The 15,316-nt window shown below is 43.9% G+C and overlaps 1 protein-coding gene across 7 annotated transcripts in view; it reads left to right on the top strand.

Annotated features, from left to right (window-relative positions):
- The window catches only part of LOC109374336 (zinc finger protein 470), a 73,799-nt gene that overhangs the window by 47,362 nt on the left and 11,121 nt on the right, over window positions 1-15,316 (top strand). For 2 of the 7 annotated variants that reach the window (XM_019628860.1, XM_019628857.1), the window contains exon 1: window positions 8,401-8,653. The exons of 1 other annotated variant lie outside the window; for it this stretch is intronic. Coding sequence is in view for 3 of the 6 variants with exons in the window: in XM_019628856.1 (XP_019484401.1) it covers window positions 11,795-11,827 (33 nt within the window). In the remaining 3 variants the exon portion in view is untranslated. Of the gene's footprint in view, window positions 1-315; window positions 319-2,305; window positions 2,357-4,808; window positions 4,887-8,400; window positions 8,654-11,760; window positions 11,828-15,316 lie in introns of those variants that run through there. 4 more of the 7 variants (XM_019628850.1, XM_019628856.1, XM_019628858.1 and 1 more) reach the window with 4 other exon arrangements.

Genomic DNA, 15,316 nt, shown 5'->3' with positions numbered 1-15,316 from the left:
TAGTGATTTAGAGGCTGGTGGAGGGGTTTTTTTATAACAGCCTTATTGAGATATAATTCACATATCATACAATTCACCCATTTAGAGTATACGAGTCAATGACTTTTATGTTCAGAGTTGTGCAACCATCACCACAGTTAATAAAACATTTTCATCACCCATAAAGAAATCCTGTGCCCTTTAGTAATCCCCCAACCCTTGCCCCCGGAGGAGTACTCTTACCTGGAGAACCAGAGCTCTTGGGTTCCCTCATGACTGCTCCAGCAGTGGGTACAGAGGACCACATGAGAGGAGCTCTTATCCAGAGACTGCTAGAAAGTGGAGCTTTGGGGCTCCATCTTTTCTTCAGCATAGAAGCTATGAGATGGGTGGTCTTATCCCAAGTATGTGGAGTTTCTAGACTCTATATATGACAAAAAGGATTCTTTGTTGCATTGGGAAAAAGATGAAGTGATCAAATGGCATTGGGACACCGAGCTCTCTGGAGAAAGATAGATCATCGATCCCTTGCACACTAATGAAGCTCGGAAGGATTAAAGATCTAAATGTAAGATATTAAGGTACAAGAAAAACTTAGAATGTTTGTATAACCCCAGCTTGAGGCAGATCTTCTTAAGCATTAACATAACCCAGGAGCTGATGTTAAACTAAATAACATTTATGTGTGGAAAACATCAGAGTCAAAGTTAATAGACAAACAAGAGACTAAAAGAAAATGTTTGCAACAAATAAAGGATAATTCCTGATATTCAAAGTACTATTACAAATCAGTAATAGTAACATCTGCAACTCAGTAGAAAAAGGGACAAAGTTAACAGGCAGTTCAAAGATGAAATAAAAACAGTTAATGAAAATTATTGAATATCACCAGTAATCAGAAAAATGCAAATCAAAGTGATGATATATCTACTTCCCTCCCCCCGTCTCCATAGCTTGATTTTAAATCATAGAAGAGTGATAATATCCAGTTTTGGTGAACATATGAAAAACAAGACAATTTATTTAAATGTCAGTTATATAACTTGCCATATGTGTATACTATTTGAATCAACATTCCTCAGAAACCAAAGTGTACAAAGGTAGGTAAATATATAATGGCAAAAAACAATTCTTTTTCTAATGGTAAACTATTAGGATAATGAGTCAGTGGTAAGTTAATTACTGTGTATTCATTTGATGGAATTATATGCAGTTGTTGAAAAAAGAATTATAAATATGTATATAGCCATAGAGAGATAACTGTGCTATATTAAATGAAAAGTTTTTGAGACCTGTATTCTAGCATAAATTCATAATTGTAATATAAAAAATAAAACCTAAAGTATGTTTTTCTGTTTTTCCCTGATCAGTTTTCGTCCTTTTAACGATACCATATCTTCTTTTCCATTGAGTAACTGGCATATGGTTCTGATGGATCTGGCTGGTCAAATTCTCTGGAGTTTGAAAGGGTCTGTGTCATCCGGTGGCAGCTCCCTGAAGGGGTGATGCTGGTGTCATGGTTGTGATCTTTGGACCCACCCTAGATTTTGTCAAACTACCCATTATCCTTCCAGTTCTTCATTTTGGGCTTATATTGCTCATTTGCCAGCAATTAAAGACTCTTAGCCAGTACGGAATTTGGTGTGAAGATTGGGTGATAGGCAATAGATTCTTGACAAAATCTGAGGTGTTAGGGATTGGTTTGGGGTAAAATGGGGCAAGTAAGATTCCTGATTCTTTTCTAACCTATGAAAAGTAACAACTCATGTGTACTGGGCAAACAAACAAGTGAGTTCTTGGCTAGAGTCACCTGAGGGCCCTGGATAATGACAGTTTTAAGAGGACAAGGAATGCCAAGTCCAAAGAATGTATATGATGCTGGTATCTAACTTCTTTGGGTAATTTAAAACTCTGATCATGAACTTCTAGCGTCAAGGCAAAAAATTTCAGGGGTCTTTGTATGATATTGTCGAAGGATGTCTTATATTGTTTGAAGTCATAGGATTAAGATTGCTCAAAACCAAATTGAGAGACTCCTTTTATGGGTTGCTAATAAAGTAGGGTTGCAGGTTATATTCCATATTTTAACATGGAGTGGTTGTTGTGGACTGAATTGTACCCCCCTCCCAAATTCATATGTTGAAGCCCTAAACCCAATGTGACTGTATTTGGAGCTCAGGTCTTTAAGGAGGAAGTTAAAGTTAAATGATGTGATATGTGTGGGGGCCTAATCTGATAGGACTGGTGTCCTTATAAGAAGGAGAAGAGATACCAAAGCTACTGAGAGAAGTGACAACTGAGAAATGTTTCTGGCAATTTTTTCCAGAAAGACTGACCTTTACAGGAAGTTGGTCTGGAGGTGACACTGGAGCCGTGGGTAAGTTGAGGGAGTCAGCATTTCTAGATCACAGCAGGAAGAATGCCCACTGCCTGCTGCAGATGTGACCTTCACATGAGTGTTTGTGCTCCCTGTAGCCAAGGAACCTGGAACTCAGAGTGCATGTACCTCACAGAATATTCCAGAACACTCCTCATAAGGACAATAAGTGGTCTCTGGGGGCTACTGTTCTTGCCACTAAACACTATGAATATGGGTCTCAAAAGGAGACAGTCTGATTTACAAGTGATCCCGAGTAACAAATTGGGTGGCACCATCAAGATACCTTTCTACCCAATATTCCTGAGTTTTTAATTAATATCATTATTGGCATTTTAAAATATGATGTTTTTAAAATAAGAGAAATAGTAGACTTTAATCAAATTGCAAATAATGTTAAAGGAAAGGTGATCAAAAGAGAAAATTGACTCAACAAGTTAAATAGACAGTGACTTAAAGTGAATGTTGACATCAAAAAATCAAAATAATTTAGAAAGAACACATTGTTTTGAAAACATGTGAAACAGATGTAAGGTTTTCTTGGAGGTCCATAAAATCAATCAATTATGTAAACTTATCAGTTGAAACTATTTTTAAAATTCTGCTCTCAGAGTATTTCCTTCTTTGGGGAACAAAAATGTAGGTATCCTGAAAATGTTGCTTCAATACATAGAACAAAAGTCTCGAAAGCAAGACTTGAGATGAAGTGACAAAGTGATCTTTTAAAATGCATGAATGTTGTGTAAATAGCTAAATGCACAAAAAGCTGCCAATCATTCCATACTACCATGAAGTGACAAAGGAAAAAAAATTATCAGAACCTAATTAAAAAATAAGTGGGGGAGGGAGGAGGAGGAGGAGAAGAAAAGAGAGAAATGCATATATAAATTGGGTCCCAGCTGGGCTTTTGGTCCTGAGGGTAGCAGAGGAGGCTCAGCCTGGCCCCCCTGCACTGTTCTTTTGCAGTCTCCTCCTCTGGAGAGGTCACAGAGGGGAGAGTCAGTTGCTGGATACAGGCACACATGCCCTAACTCTAAGACTTGGAAGGCTGGAAAGAGTCCTGGGGAGGGGAAGGGTCTCCTTATCTGGTGTAGAAGATCAAATGGGCTGCAGGTGACAAAGAAACCAGCCCCATGAGCAAGGTGAGGCCAGAGTTCCCCCATTCCACAGGGACAGTGCTATGGACTGGGTGTATCGCCCATCCCAGATTCATATGTTGAACCCTAATCCCCAAGGTGATGGCATTAGGAGGTGGGACCCGGGAGGTGGAGAGACCTCATGAATGGGATACCAGCCCAGCTCACAGAGTGGGGGCCATACTCCATGCCTTGTATCCTCCCCGAAACCAAATCCATACCTGGGACATGCACTGAGAGCCCATCATATTGGTAATGCTATTTGGCAGTAGGTCCTCTCTCTCTCTCCCTGAAAGTAGGATGTTCCCATGTCCCCCATCTGGGCATCCCTGATGCTCGGGGGTCCCCCAGCAGGCACATTGGGTGTCCTGCGCTTTTGGGGCTGGGTCATTTGTGACCAGTGGATCGTTCAAATGAAAATGAGCACCATCATGGAACCAGTACCCACGAGCTGGGAACGGACCAGTCAAGACATCCTGGAGGATGGGTGGAGGTGTTGGACACCTGGACACACAGACCCGCCTCGAGCATCACCCAACTCCCACACTGCCAGCTGGAATTTTGGATCCTGAGCCAGGTGCTCTGGGAGAAACAAGCCTGAAAACCCCGGTAGCCCCTCCCTGTTCGCCCTCCTTTGGGCCAGAGAGACAGACAGACAGCAATGGGGCCTCTGTGTTGGAGGAGCCAGGTACCTGCCTCGGTACCACCTGGTTTCCAGAGGAGCGGCAGAGAATGAAAGCCCAGCTGGAAGCTGCTGGGTGAGGTTTGGGTAGTGACTTTGCCCCGAACAGGAACTTCAGACCCATGGGCCTCAGGGGTTGGGCAACTCTGGAAGACCCTCTGGTTCTACCTCCCCAGGTGCACTAGTCTGAGAGGCACTAGTCTCCCATCACAAAATTCTACAGCATGGGTGGCTTAAACACAGATTTGTTTTCTCGCAGTTCTAGAGGCAAGATCAAGGTGTGGGCAGGTTGATTCCTCCTGAGACCTCTCTTCTTGGCTTTTAGATGGCTGTCTTCTCCCCGTGTCCTCACGTGGTTGTTCTCTGTGCATGTTTGCATCCTAATCTCTTATGAGGACACCTCTCAGATTGGATTAGGACCCATCCAAATGGCCTCATTTTAACTCAGTCACCTTTTCAAAGATCTTATCTCCAAACATGGTTACATTCTGATGTCCTGGGACTTAGGGCTTCAACATATGAATTGGTGCAGGGGATGCAAGTCAGCCCATAACACCAGATTTCAAGGTCTCTGAGATGTCCCATCACTCTACTGGGAATAAGAATTCTCATTTGAATCCTCTACATTTTGTAGGCAGAGACAACACGTGCCTGATAAAGGACATTTATACAAAATATACAATGAACTCTAAAAACTCAACAATAAGAAAACAACCCAATTGAAAAATGGGCAAAGGATCTGAACAGACACCTCAACGAAGAAGATATACAGATGGCAAATAAGCATAGAAGATGCTTTTCATTCCATGTCATTAGAGAATTGCAAACTACACACCTATTAAAATGGCAAAAGTCCAGAAGGAATTGACAACACCAAATGCTGGGGAGGATATGAGGCAAGGGGGTTCTCATTTGTTGCTGGTGGGAATGCAAAATGATGTAGCCACTTTGGGTGACAGTTTGGCTGTTTCTTACAAGGCTAGTCTTACCATACCATCCAACAGTCATGCTCCTAGGTATTTACTCACATGAGTTGAAGACTTGTCCACAGACAGAAAGCTGCACATGGATGTTTATAGCAGTTTTATACAACCACCCAGATGTCCTTTAATAAATGAATGGATAAACAGACTGTGGTAAATTTCTTCTTCTTCTTCTTCTTCAGTGATAAAAAGAAATGAGCTATCAAGCAAAAAAAAAAAAAAACGAAGGAAACTTAAATGCATATTGAATGTTAAAGAGAAGAAGCCAGTCTGAAAAGGCTATATATTGTCTGATTCTAACTAGGACATTCTGAAAAGGCAAAACTGTGGGAACAGAAAGTGACTGAAAGGGGTTGATGAAGATGGAATGGGGTGAGCAGGTGCAGTCCAGGGCATTTTTAGGCCAGTGAAATTATTCTGTGTGCCACTGTCATGATGGATACGTACATATTTGCATTTATCAAAACCCACAGAAGATAACAATACAAAGAGTAATCTTAGTGTAAACTGTGTTTAGTTAGTAATAATGTATCAATGTCAGTTCATTAATTGTTACGAATGTAGTACACTCATACGTGTTCAATAATAGGGGAAATTGTGTGCAGAGAGTGGGTCTATGAGAACTCTTTATACTACCTGTTCAATTTTTCTGCAAACTTAAAACTGTTCTAAAATATAAAGTCTGCTAGTAAAAATGAAAACAAAACAAAAAACCAACAATGAGATATCAATACACAATTAGAGTGGGTAAAATTAAAGTATGTATAATAACAACATCAAATATTGTCAAGGATTTGGAGACACTGGATATCTGATAAGGGCTGTAGAATTGTAAAATGGTACTGTCACTGCCAAACATTTTGGAAGTTCATTTTAAAGAAACAAAAACCAAAAACAAGTAAGTGCCATCCAATCTGTAAACTGCATCTCTGGGCATTTATCCCAGAAAAATAAGATTTGCGTTCACACAAAAATTCTGTGAAAAGGAAACAACAGTGAAAGAGCAGCCTATGGAATGGGAGGAAATATTTGCAAATGAAATATCTGATAAAGGGTTAATATCCAAAACATGTAAAGAGCTCCTTCCAAACAAACAACAACAAAAACCCACACAATTTAAAAAATGTCAAAGGACTTGAATTAAATAGACATTTCTCCAAAGAAGACATACAGGTGACCAACAGGTAGGTATGTGAAAAGATGCTCAGTGTCACTCATCATCAGGGAAATGCAAATCAAACCACAGTGAGATGTCACCTCTAACCTGTTAGAATGGTTATTATAAAAAAAAAGTGTTAGGATGTGGAGAAATGGGAACCTTTGTACACTGCAGGTGGGAATGTAAAATTTGGGTGCAGGTGGGAATGCAGCCACTATGGAAAACAGTACGAGGTTCCTCCAAAAAATTAAAAATATACCTACCATATGATCCAGCAATCTCACTTTTGGGTATTTACCCTAAAGGACTGAAATCAGGATCTCAAATAGATATTTCCACTGCATGATTCATTGCAGCATTATTCACAGCCAAGACATGGAAGCAACCCAAGAGTTCATCAATGGATGACTGGATAAAGAAAATATGGTCCACACTCACAATGGAATATTTTCCAGCCTTAATAAAGAAGGAAATCCTGCCACATGCAACAACATGAGTGAACCTTGAGCACACTGTGCTAAGTGAAAGAAGCCAGACAAAGACAAATACTGCATTTATATAAGGTTATCTAAAATAGTCAAACACATAGAAACAGAGAGTACTGGTTGGTTGGGTCTGCGGGAAGGGGGCAAGTGGGGAGTTATTGTTCAACAGGTATAAACTTTCAGTTATGCAAGATGAGTAAGTTTTAGAAACCTGTACAACATCGTGCCTACACTTAATACTGTATTGTACACTTAAACATTTGTTAGGAGGGTAGATCTCATGTTCAGTGTTCTTACTACAATGAAATAAAAAGAAACATGGAATAGCCCTAAATTGGAAACATCCTAGATTAGGTACCCAAACTGTGGTACATTCATACTGTGGAGTAGCCCTTAGCAATAAAGTATTAGACCATTGATACACTAAACATCTTGGGGAAATTTCTAGAGAATTATATTCAGTGAATAAAATGCCTATTGTATAACATTTTTGAAATGACAAAATTATAGGTATGGAGAACAAATTGGTGACAGTCGGGGATTGAGGAAGGATGGGGTCTCGAGGAAAGTGGGTGTGGCTGTGAAAGGGCTACATAAGGCATCCTAGTGGTGATGGAACTATTCTGTATCTTGACAATATCAATGTTAACATGCTATTTGTGGTACTGTAAGATGCTGTTGTTTGGGGGAACTCGCTCAAGGGCACAAGGAGTCTCTCTGTACGGTCTCTGTATTATTTGTTACAATGGCATGTGAATTTACATTTGTCTCAAAATAATTTAAAATCATTGATCACCACCTAAGGCAAGATGCTGTTTGTGTTTTTTGTGGTCACTCATTCAGCAGATGCTTTTGAACTTGGCTTTGTGGTTTATAGTGTAAGAGGGGACCCCCTCACCCCCAATTTTTTTCTCTTGTGACCTCTCGTCTGCACCACTGCCCTAATCTGGAAAGTAGCTTGGTTGGTTATGAGGATTAAAGGAGTTTGTACATCATAAGATGCCAAGAACAGGAGCTGGCACGGAGGCAACTCAAAATATGAAGGGTTAATACTTTTTTCTTATTATGATCATTTGCTTCTTTGTATCTCTGTATGCTTTGACAATTTCCTACAAATCAGCATGATTATCAAGAAAGTTGCCCAGGTTCCCTTGGCTGGACTGAAGGATGTCTGGAGAAGTTGTGCTATAGCTTCTTTTCTCCACCTTACCAACTCCCCCTCCTTTTCTGGAATTTTCCCTCCTCTCCCCCTTCCTCCCACCCTTTCTCTTTCCTACCTCGCCTCCTCCTTGTCTCTCCTCCCACCCCAACCCTATTTCTACTCTCTTTCTTCCTCCTCTGGCCCTTTTCCTCTTACATTAGTTCTTCCCTCCTCCTCATCCCTCTTCCCACTTGTTCTTATTTTTGCCAGCCCCCTCCCTCCTCTCACATTCCTTCCCTGTCCCATCTCCCCTCTTCCCATTGCCCCTTCCATTCTTTCACTTTACTCCCTATGTTCCCTCCCTTCCTTTTCCTCTCAGCTCCTCCCTCCTCTCCCAGTACTCCCTCCCGCTCCGTGTCCCCTTCCCGGAACTCTCGCTTCCTCCTCACTATCCCCTTCCCTATTCCTGCCTCTCTCTCTTCCTCCATCCTCTCCTCCACAGTCCCGCACACCCTTCCCCACCCCCTGGGCCGCAGTGCCGCGAGGTCCTCTGGGAGACCGAGGCGCGCGGTCGGATCTCGGGTTCGGGTCCGTTCGCCTCCGCTCGGTTAGAGGCGGCGGCGCGCGGGCTTCTGGGAAGTGTAGTCGGCCCGTCGCGGTGTTGCCGGGTGGGCCTAGCGGCGCCGGTCATTGTCCTGACAGAACCGCGCGGTGAGTCCGGCTCCGGGCGGGGCAGGGACGGGAGGAGAGGGGGAAGGGGCGGGCTGAGGGACAAGGTGTACGGGCCCAGGTAGGGAGCGTGTGGACTGAGGGCAGGGTGTGCGCCTCAGGAGAGAGTTTAAGGGCTGGGGAGAGGAAAGCTGTTTACAGACCTAATCTGACTGGATGGGGAAGGTGAATCTGTATGTGCCTGTGATTGTGTGTGTGTGTTGGGCTGATACTCCAAGGCTGTCTCTATCTGTGAGTGTGTCAGTATGTGTATGTCAGTGTGTGTGTGTGTCTGTGTCTGGGTGGCCTCCTGTGTCCTGGTCTTTGCTTGTGTGTATGGATGCTATCTGTTTTGGTCTCTGGGGGTCTCCCTGGGGAGGGTGTCCACCAGTATCTAGTCTTTGCCTGTCTCTGGGAGGTCTCTCTGGGTGACTGCCTGTGTCCATGTCTGCTGGTGTGTGTGTGTGTGTGTGTGTGTCTGCCTTTATTTCTGTCCATTGTGTCTCAATGTGAGGGTGCCAGCCGGGTGTCCTCCTGTGTCTAGTCTTTCCCTCTGTATGTGCCTGTGAGCATGGAGGTGTGTCTCTCCTGTCTGTGCCTTTACCTGTCTGTATATGTCCACCTGTGTTTCTGTCCCTGGCTGTTGCTGAGTGTTTGTGTGTGACTGGGACTGGGATCTAAGTATATGGGTGCATCTGGGGGTGCCTTCCCGAAAGCATGTGTGAAAGACTGTGCACACCTGGACAGGTGGGCCTGTCTTTTTGCCCCCAGGTTCCCCAGCTCCTTCCTGCTCTTCAGAGTCATGTCTGGTGACAGGTATGGGGCTTCCCACAGGGCCTTCTTAACGGGGGCAGGGCGGGTCAGAGACCCTTATCCCATCCAGACCAGGGGCTGATTTGTTCAAGGTGAGTGTGTTGGGCGCTCAAAATGCCGTTTCTGGCACTGCCTAGACTACCCCATTTATAGACCTCCCAGTAACTGTGATGCAGGGACCCTCATCATCCCCATTTTTCAGATGGGGAAACTGAGGCTCAGAGACTTTGAAGTGAATCACCCAACTCTACACCCAGGCATCCAGGTTCCAGAGCCCTCATGCCTAACCACCTGACAAATGGGAAATCCTTGTATTCTTTGGGCTCCTCTGATACAAAGCTTTTTGTATCATATGATACAAAGATTTTTCCCTGTCAGGACTTCTCCTCAGAAACCATGGAAGGAAGCAAATGCCAGAAAACTCTGATGGAGGAAGAAGAGGAATGAGGGAGCTCCTGGCTTTTCAGTCCACAGATCTCAGGCCACACTGAGTTCAATGGTCACCAGCCCTGTGTACATGTCACTTCCAGGACTACTATGCCTTCCTGGTCTCCTTTCTCAAAAAAAAAAAAAAAAAAAGGAAAGAAAGAAAAGAAAGGAAGGAAGGAAGGGAGGGAAGAAATTAAAAATTATAGTTAGTGATTGCATTGCTATAAAGACAAGTATAATCCAGGCTGCATTAGATTCACCTTTTTTTGCTTATAATTGTAAAAGAAATGAAGACGTTCTTATGGGGCTACCACAGGTATCAGGCCCTGGGCCCTCTGTGCCTCCTGGGCAAGACAGTTCTGATGCTTCCACATCAGTCAAAAGGAGTGGATGTTGTTGACCTGACACTGCAGGGATAAGAGTCAGAGACTGCTCGTCCAAAAAGAATACATTTTAAAAAATTAAATTGTGTTTAAAAAATTATGACAGTAATATGAAATCACTCCACCCAAGGACACAAAGGAATACAAAGTGAAAAAAATTAATAACATCTTCTTTGCATTCCCACTCTGTCCCCTAGGGACACCACCTTGTGTTTGTCATTCCACAGCCTTCCCCAGGCTTGGAAACACTGCTCAGAAGCACACACAGCCACGCATGTTAATTGTTTTCACTCAGAGGCATTAGAGTTATGTACACAGCTGTGCAACTTGCCTTCCTCATTTAATGATGTCACAGACATGTCCTCAGGTGCACAACTAACTCCTGCCCCTTAGAGGCGACCTGGCATTTTGAGACTGGATGCCTTGCCATTTATCTCACCTTTCCTTAATTGATGATTACTGATTTTGTCTCCAGGGTTTATTCTGTTGGTGGGTTGGTTTGTGCTTTGCCCCTAGGAAACGTGCTACAGTAAACGTCTCTGGTCCGTGTGTAACCGTTCATGTGGAGCTTTTGCTGCCACAGATAGAGTTCTGGCACCAGATTTGATGGGTGATGGGTCTGTCCTTTGTCAGCTCACTCTCTGGAAAGGTTGATGGGCACTTGTTTCTTCAGCTTGTTCCTTTGCCAACGCTAGAAGTTGGCTCATTTATTCATAATTTATTCATTTATTTGATGTGTGGGCATCTCCAGTGTGCCAGACGTTGCCCTAGATGTAGGGGACACAATCCAAAATAATCATCTCAGCTCTGCTCCTGCAAGCCCCCCAGGTGACTACATCCCACTCTGTAACACACTCCACTAACAACAATAATAACAGCTGATAGTATTGAGTTCTTACCTTGTGCTCCTCAGGTGTATCTGTTAGTTGAACCTCACAGTAACCCCATGAGATCTAAGGACACCCTGGAGGGGTGGGGGCAGAGTTGGGGCATCTGGTGAAGCCTCGGGCCAGCACTCAGATCCAAGGAGTGCGCAGAGGGTCCTGTTGCTTCCATCAGCCTGTGGGACTCATAGTGTGTGCATACATGTGTGCGTATGTGCGTGCTGGGGTAGTCTTGGTGCTGTGAGAGTCTGGCTTGCCTTTGAGAAACAGTAAGCACGTGGACCCAGATGTTCTCAGCCTATCTCCAGGCCCAGCTGTGTAATCTTGGGAGAGTGGCTTATCTCTTTGGGCCTCTGTTTGCTCATCTGTGAAATGGAGTGGAAATAGCACCCACCTTGTAGGGTGTTAGGAGGATTCAATGAGACCTTTGTCCAGTGCTTGGCATATGATAGGCCCCTTAGGTGTTTGCTACTAATGTGTCTGCATGGCCCTCTCTGCCTGTCTCTTAGTGGGGTTATGTCTGTCTGTCCTGCCCACATGGTGAGGCTGGCCTAGGCCTGGTCTCTTACTGTGCCTCCCTCTTTCTCCCCCCATCCCACAGCCCGCCCGTCCCCTGGTCACTGGGCCCTCGAGGGATGGCCACCCAGCCGCTGACCAACAAGGCCCTGGTGAGTCATGTCACCCTCTCACACTCTCTTCCTGAGGCTCAGACCCCAAGGGTCGGGCTTCTGCCCAGGGATGACCCTCTGCCCACCTGAGCCCCCCACAGGGCTTTGGCCCAATCTCCTGGGGGCTGTGTCTGCCCTGAGGGAGGAGCATAGTGCCCTGACACTGGCTTCAGTCAGGCGAGGGGGACAGGGCAGCTCAGGAGTGACTTGTCCTGCGTTGGGGCTCTCAGGAGACACAGGTGGGCACCTGGGAAGTGTGGCTTAAACATGTTACATCAAGTGTGAAAAAGGCCTCTGCAGAGGAGCCCAGACAGCACAGTGAAGGATGTGTGACCTTCAGAAGTGACAGACAGCACTAATGTCCTGAGAGAGGGAGGAGGACGCCTGTGGGTAAGGGCACATGCGCATCCCCAGCTTTCGCCGAGATGTTTTATGATCGTTTAGTGGGTGGTATGTATACGGCTATTTGTGATATTTTTCTCTAAACTTTCTTTGATGCAAGAAATATTTTGTAATAAAAAATATATACATGGCTGGGCATAAATCTTTCCCTGCATGTTGTATGAGTTCTTTAGGAGCAATTCGTGAGTCTTCACAGTTCTTTCCCAGTCGGTGGAGCAGTTGATAATCTCATCAGGGTGCAGAAAAGGCTAGCACTGGTTTACACCAGCCTTTGTCGGGTGTTCCTTCTGCTCATTGGCTCTGAAAGACAAATGGTATAAACCTAGAGTAGGTGACAACTGGCGTTACGGTACCTCTTTCTGAGTAGCATCCTCTGTATTATTAGTGAGGTTTGACTTTGAGAAAATGTTTCTTAGCCATTTCTGCGATAAATTATCCTGTGTTTTGCCAGTCTACAGAAATTCTAGTATTCTCGAAGGTTTTAAAGAAGTGTGTGTGTGTGTATGTGTGTATACACATTTGTGGCAAATATTCTTCCCTGTTTGCTTTTTGTTTCTCAATTTATTTTATTTATATTTTGTAAGTACAAAAGCATTGCATGTTTTAAAAATCCAATCTGTCAGTCTCTGTTGCTCTGGTGTCTCCATTGTCTTTAAGCTGTAAAATGGTTTCTCCATCCACAGGTCGCATGTCACTTACGTATCTTCCTTTGTTCCATTTATCATTTGGGTGTTAAGAGTGAACTTTTGAATCTTTCATATCCACCTGGAATTTGTTTTGCTGTACAAACGTGTCAATTCACTTACCCATGAGTTTTGGTTTGTCGTGTCCTCATTAATACCTTTATTGAGATACACTCCACATGTCACAAAGCATACGACTCATTCATACATAGTATTTGGTATAGTCACAGAATTGTGCCATCATTACCACAGTCAATTTTAGAATATTTTCATCACCCCAAAAAGTTGTGTACCCATCACCACTCACACCTCTTTCCTCCCATCAACTCCTAGCTCCTGGCAACCACTAATTTACTCTTTGTCTCTGGATTGGCCTATTCTGGACATTTCGTATAAATGGAATCATACAATATGTGGTCTTGTATGTCTGGCTTCTCTCACTGAGCATCATGTTTTTGACGTTCACCTCCATTATAGCATGTGTCGGTCTTCGTTTTCATGGCTCAGTAATATTCCATTGTGTGGATAGAGCACATGTTGTTTATCCATTCAACAGGCGGACATTTGAGCTAATTTCACATTTTGGTTATTATTATTAACACTGCTGTGAATATTAGTGTCCAAGTGTTTTGTTTGAGCTTGTGTTCTCTTTTCTCTTGGGTGTAGGTGTGGAATTGCTGGTCATTTTATAACTCGGTTTAACCATTTAAGAATTATTTTCCAACTTGTCTGCCCCATGATGTCTTCATTTTTAACTTGTCTGTGATTGTCACCTTGACTTCTTCTTTCACTGACATCACTGAGCAGGATTTGTCAATTGTTGTCATTTCATTATGGTTGGGATTTGGGGGTATTTTTTTTCTTAATCACGTCTAGTATAATGATGCGACCCATGCACCAACCAACCGTTCCTCACTTGTCAGCCAGGAACCCACTGAAAGGGTACCTGAGAGGACTGGGTGGGAGACTGGAAAAGAAAGAGACTAGAGACGAAAGCTGGGGACAGGAGGTCCACCCAATGCTGATGGCAGAGAGTGGCCTCGTTTATTATTTGTATTCAGCTTTTATAGCAAAAGTAACTTTCCTAGGGTAGTGGTTTTTAGGACCTTGAGGGGGTAGCCCCCTCCTCTCGGGGAACAAATTCCTTGGAGGCAATCTATCCAAAGTGAGACAAAACAAAGTATAGCAAGCAGAAACTGTTTACAGGATGGCCTTCCACTCTGTAGCTTTCAAGGCCGTTGGCTGCTTTCTCCTCAGCAGCCAACCTTCCCACACTGCTCACCCGGGCCTGAGAGCCTGTCAGCCTGCCAGCTTTCAGGCTTAACCCTTACCGCAGACCTCCAGCTCTCAGGCTTAACCCTTACTGCACATCTCCAGCTCCCTACAGTATAATTATATCCTGATTTTTTTAAAAACAGAGCCTATCTGATTTCAGCTCTTTGGAAGTGGGTGAGGTTTTCCTTGTGGCAAAATAGTTTGTGTGCCGTTAGACAGGAAACCAGAATAGATGAAGCCCTAGGGTGAGTGGCCTCGGACACATGCACACAGAGAACTCAGGTTCAGCTTACTGGGGGTAAAGCCCCACTCCTACGGGACTCTCCCTAACCTTTAAAATCAAATCTGGCAGTCTCTCCCTCTCTGGTGTCTCCACACTCCCTGCATCTCCCCTTCCACATCTTTGCTGTACAGTGAGGGCTCCAAGACTTCCAGGACCATCTGTTTTGTTTTCAGCCCACCCCCCATGCCAGCACAGGCCTGGTGCATGGAGCCTGCTCATGCAGTGATTATTTCACTGCAGTGGGACATACTTAGGGGAGACTTTCAGAGGGATTATATTTAAAAAATTAAAACAAAAGGGGGACAGGAGGAAACTTGGGGAGATGATGGGTGAGTTTGTGGCCTCAGTTGTGGTGATGGTTTCAAAGGTGTGTACTTACTTTCAAACTTACCAAGTTATATCCATTAAATGTGGGCAGCATTTTGTATGCCTGCAATACCTCAATAAAGTGGTTTAAAAAAAAAGAAATTAGCTGGGCTGGCCAAAGGATGTATGGGGCCAGAGACTCAAATAATAATAATATAATATGATAAGTATTATTATAAAATATATATGATATGTATGAAATGTCAAATTAATCAAATGATGATAGCAATAGTTGACATTTATTGAGACCTTACTCCAGCCATACGTCACAGTGCGGGACTCATACATGCATTACCTCACTTAACCCCAAAATAGCTACAGAGGGAGACGTTGTTATTGTGAAGTCCATTGAACAAACAGGCTCAGAAAGGTTAAGACAGTTTTCAAGGGAACACAGCCAGGGAGGGACAAAGCCAGGATTTTGTCACAGGCTGCCAGGCTCCCGAGCCCACACTCTGTTTCTCAAATCGGTGACTTTCT

This window comes from Hipposideros armiger, unplaced genomic scaffold (genome assembly GCF_001890085.2).
Source record: "Hipposideros armiger isolate ML-2016 unplaced genomic scaffold, ASM189008v1 scaffold_813, whole genome shotgun sequence".
NCBI lineage: Eukaryota > Metazoa > Chordata > Mammalia > Chiroptera > Hipposideridae > Hipposideros > Hipposideros armiger.
The sequence above is the reverse complement of the archived record's forward strand: the minus strand, read 5'-3'. Positions and strand labels throughout refer to the sequence as shown.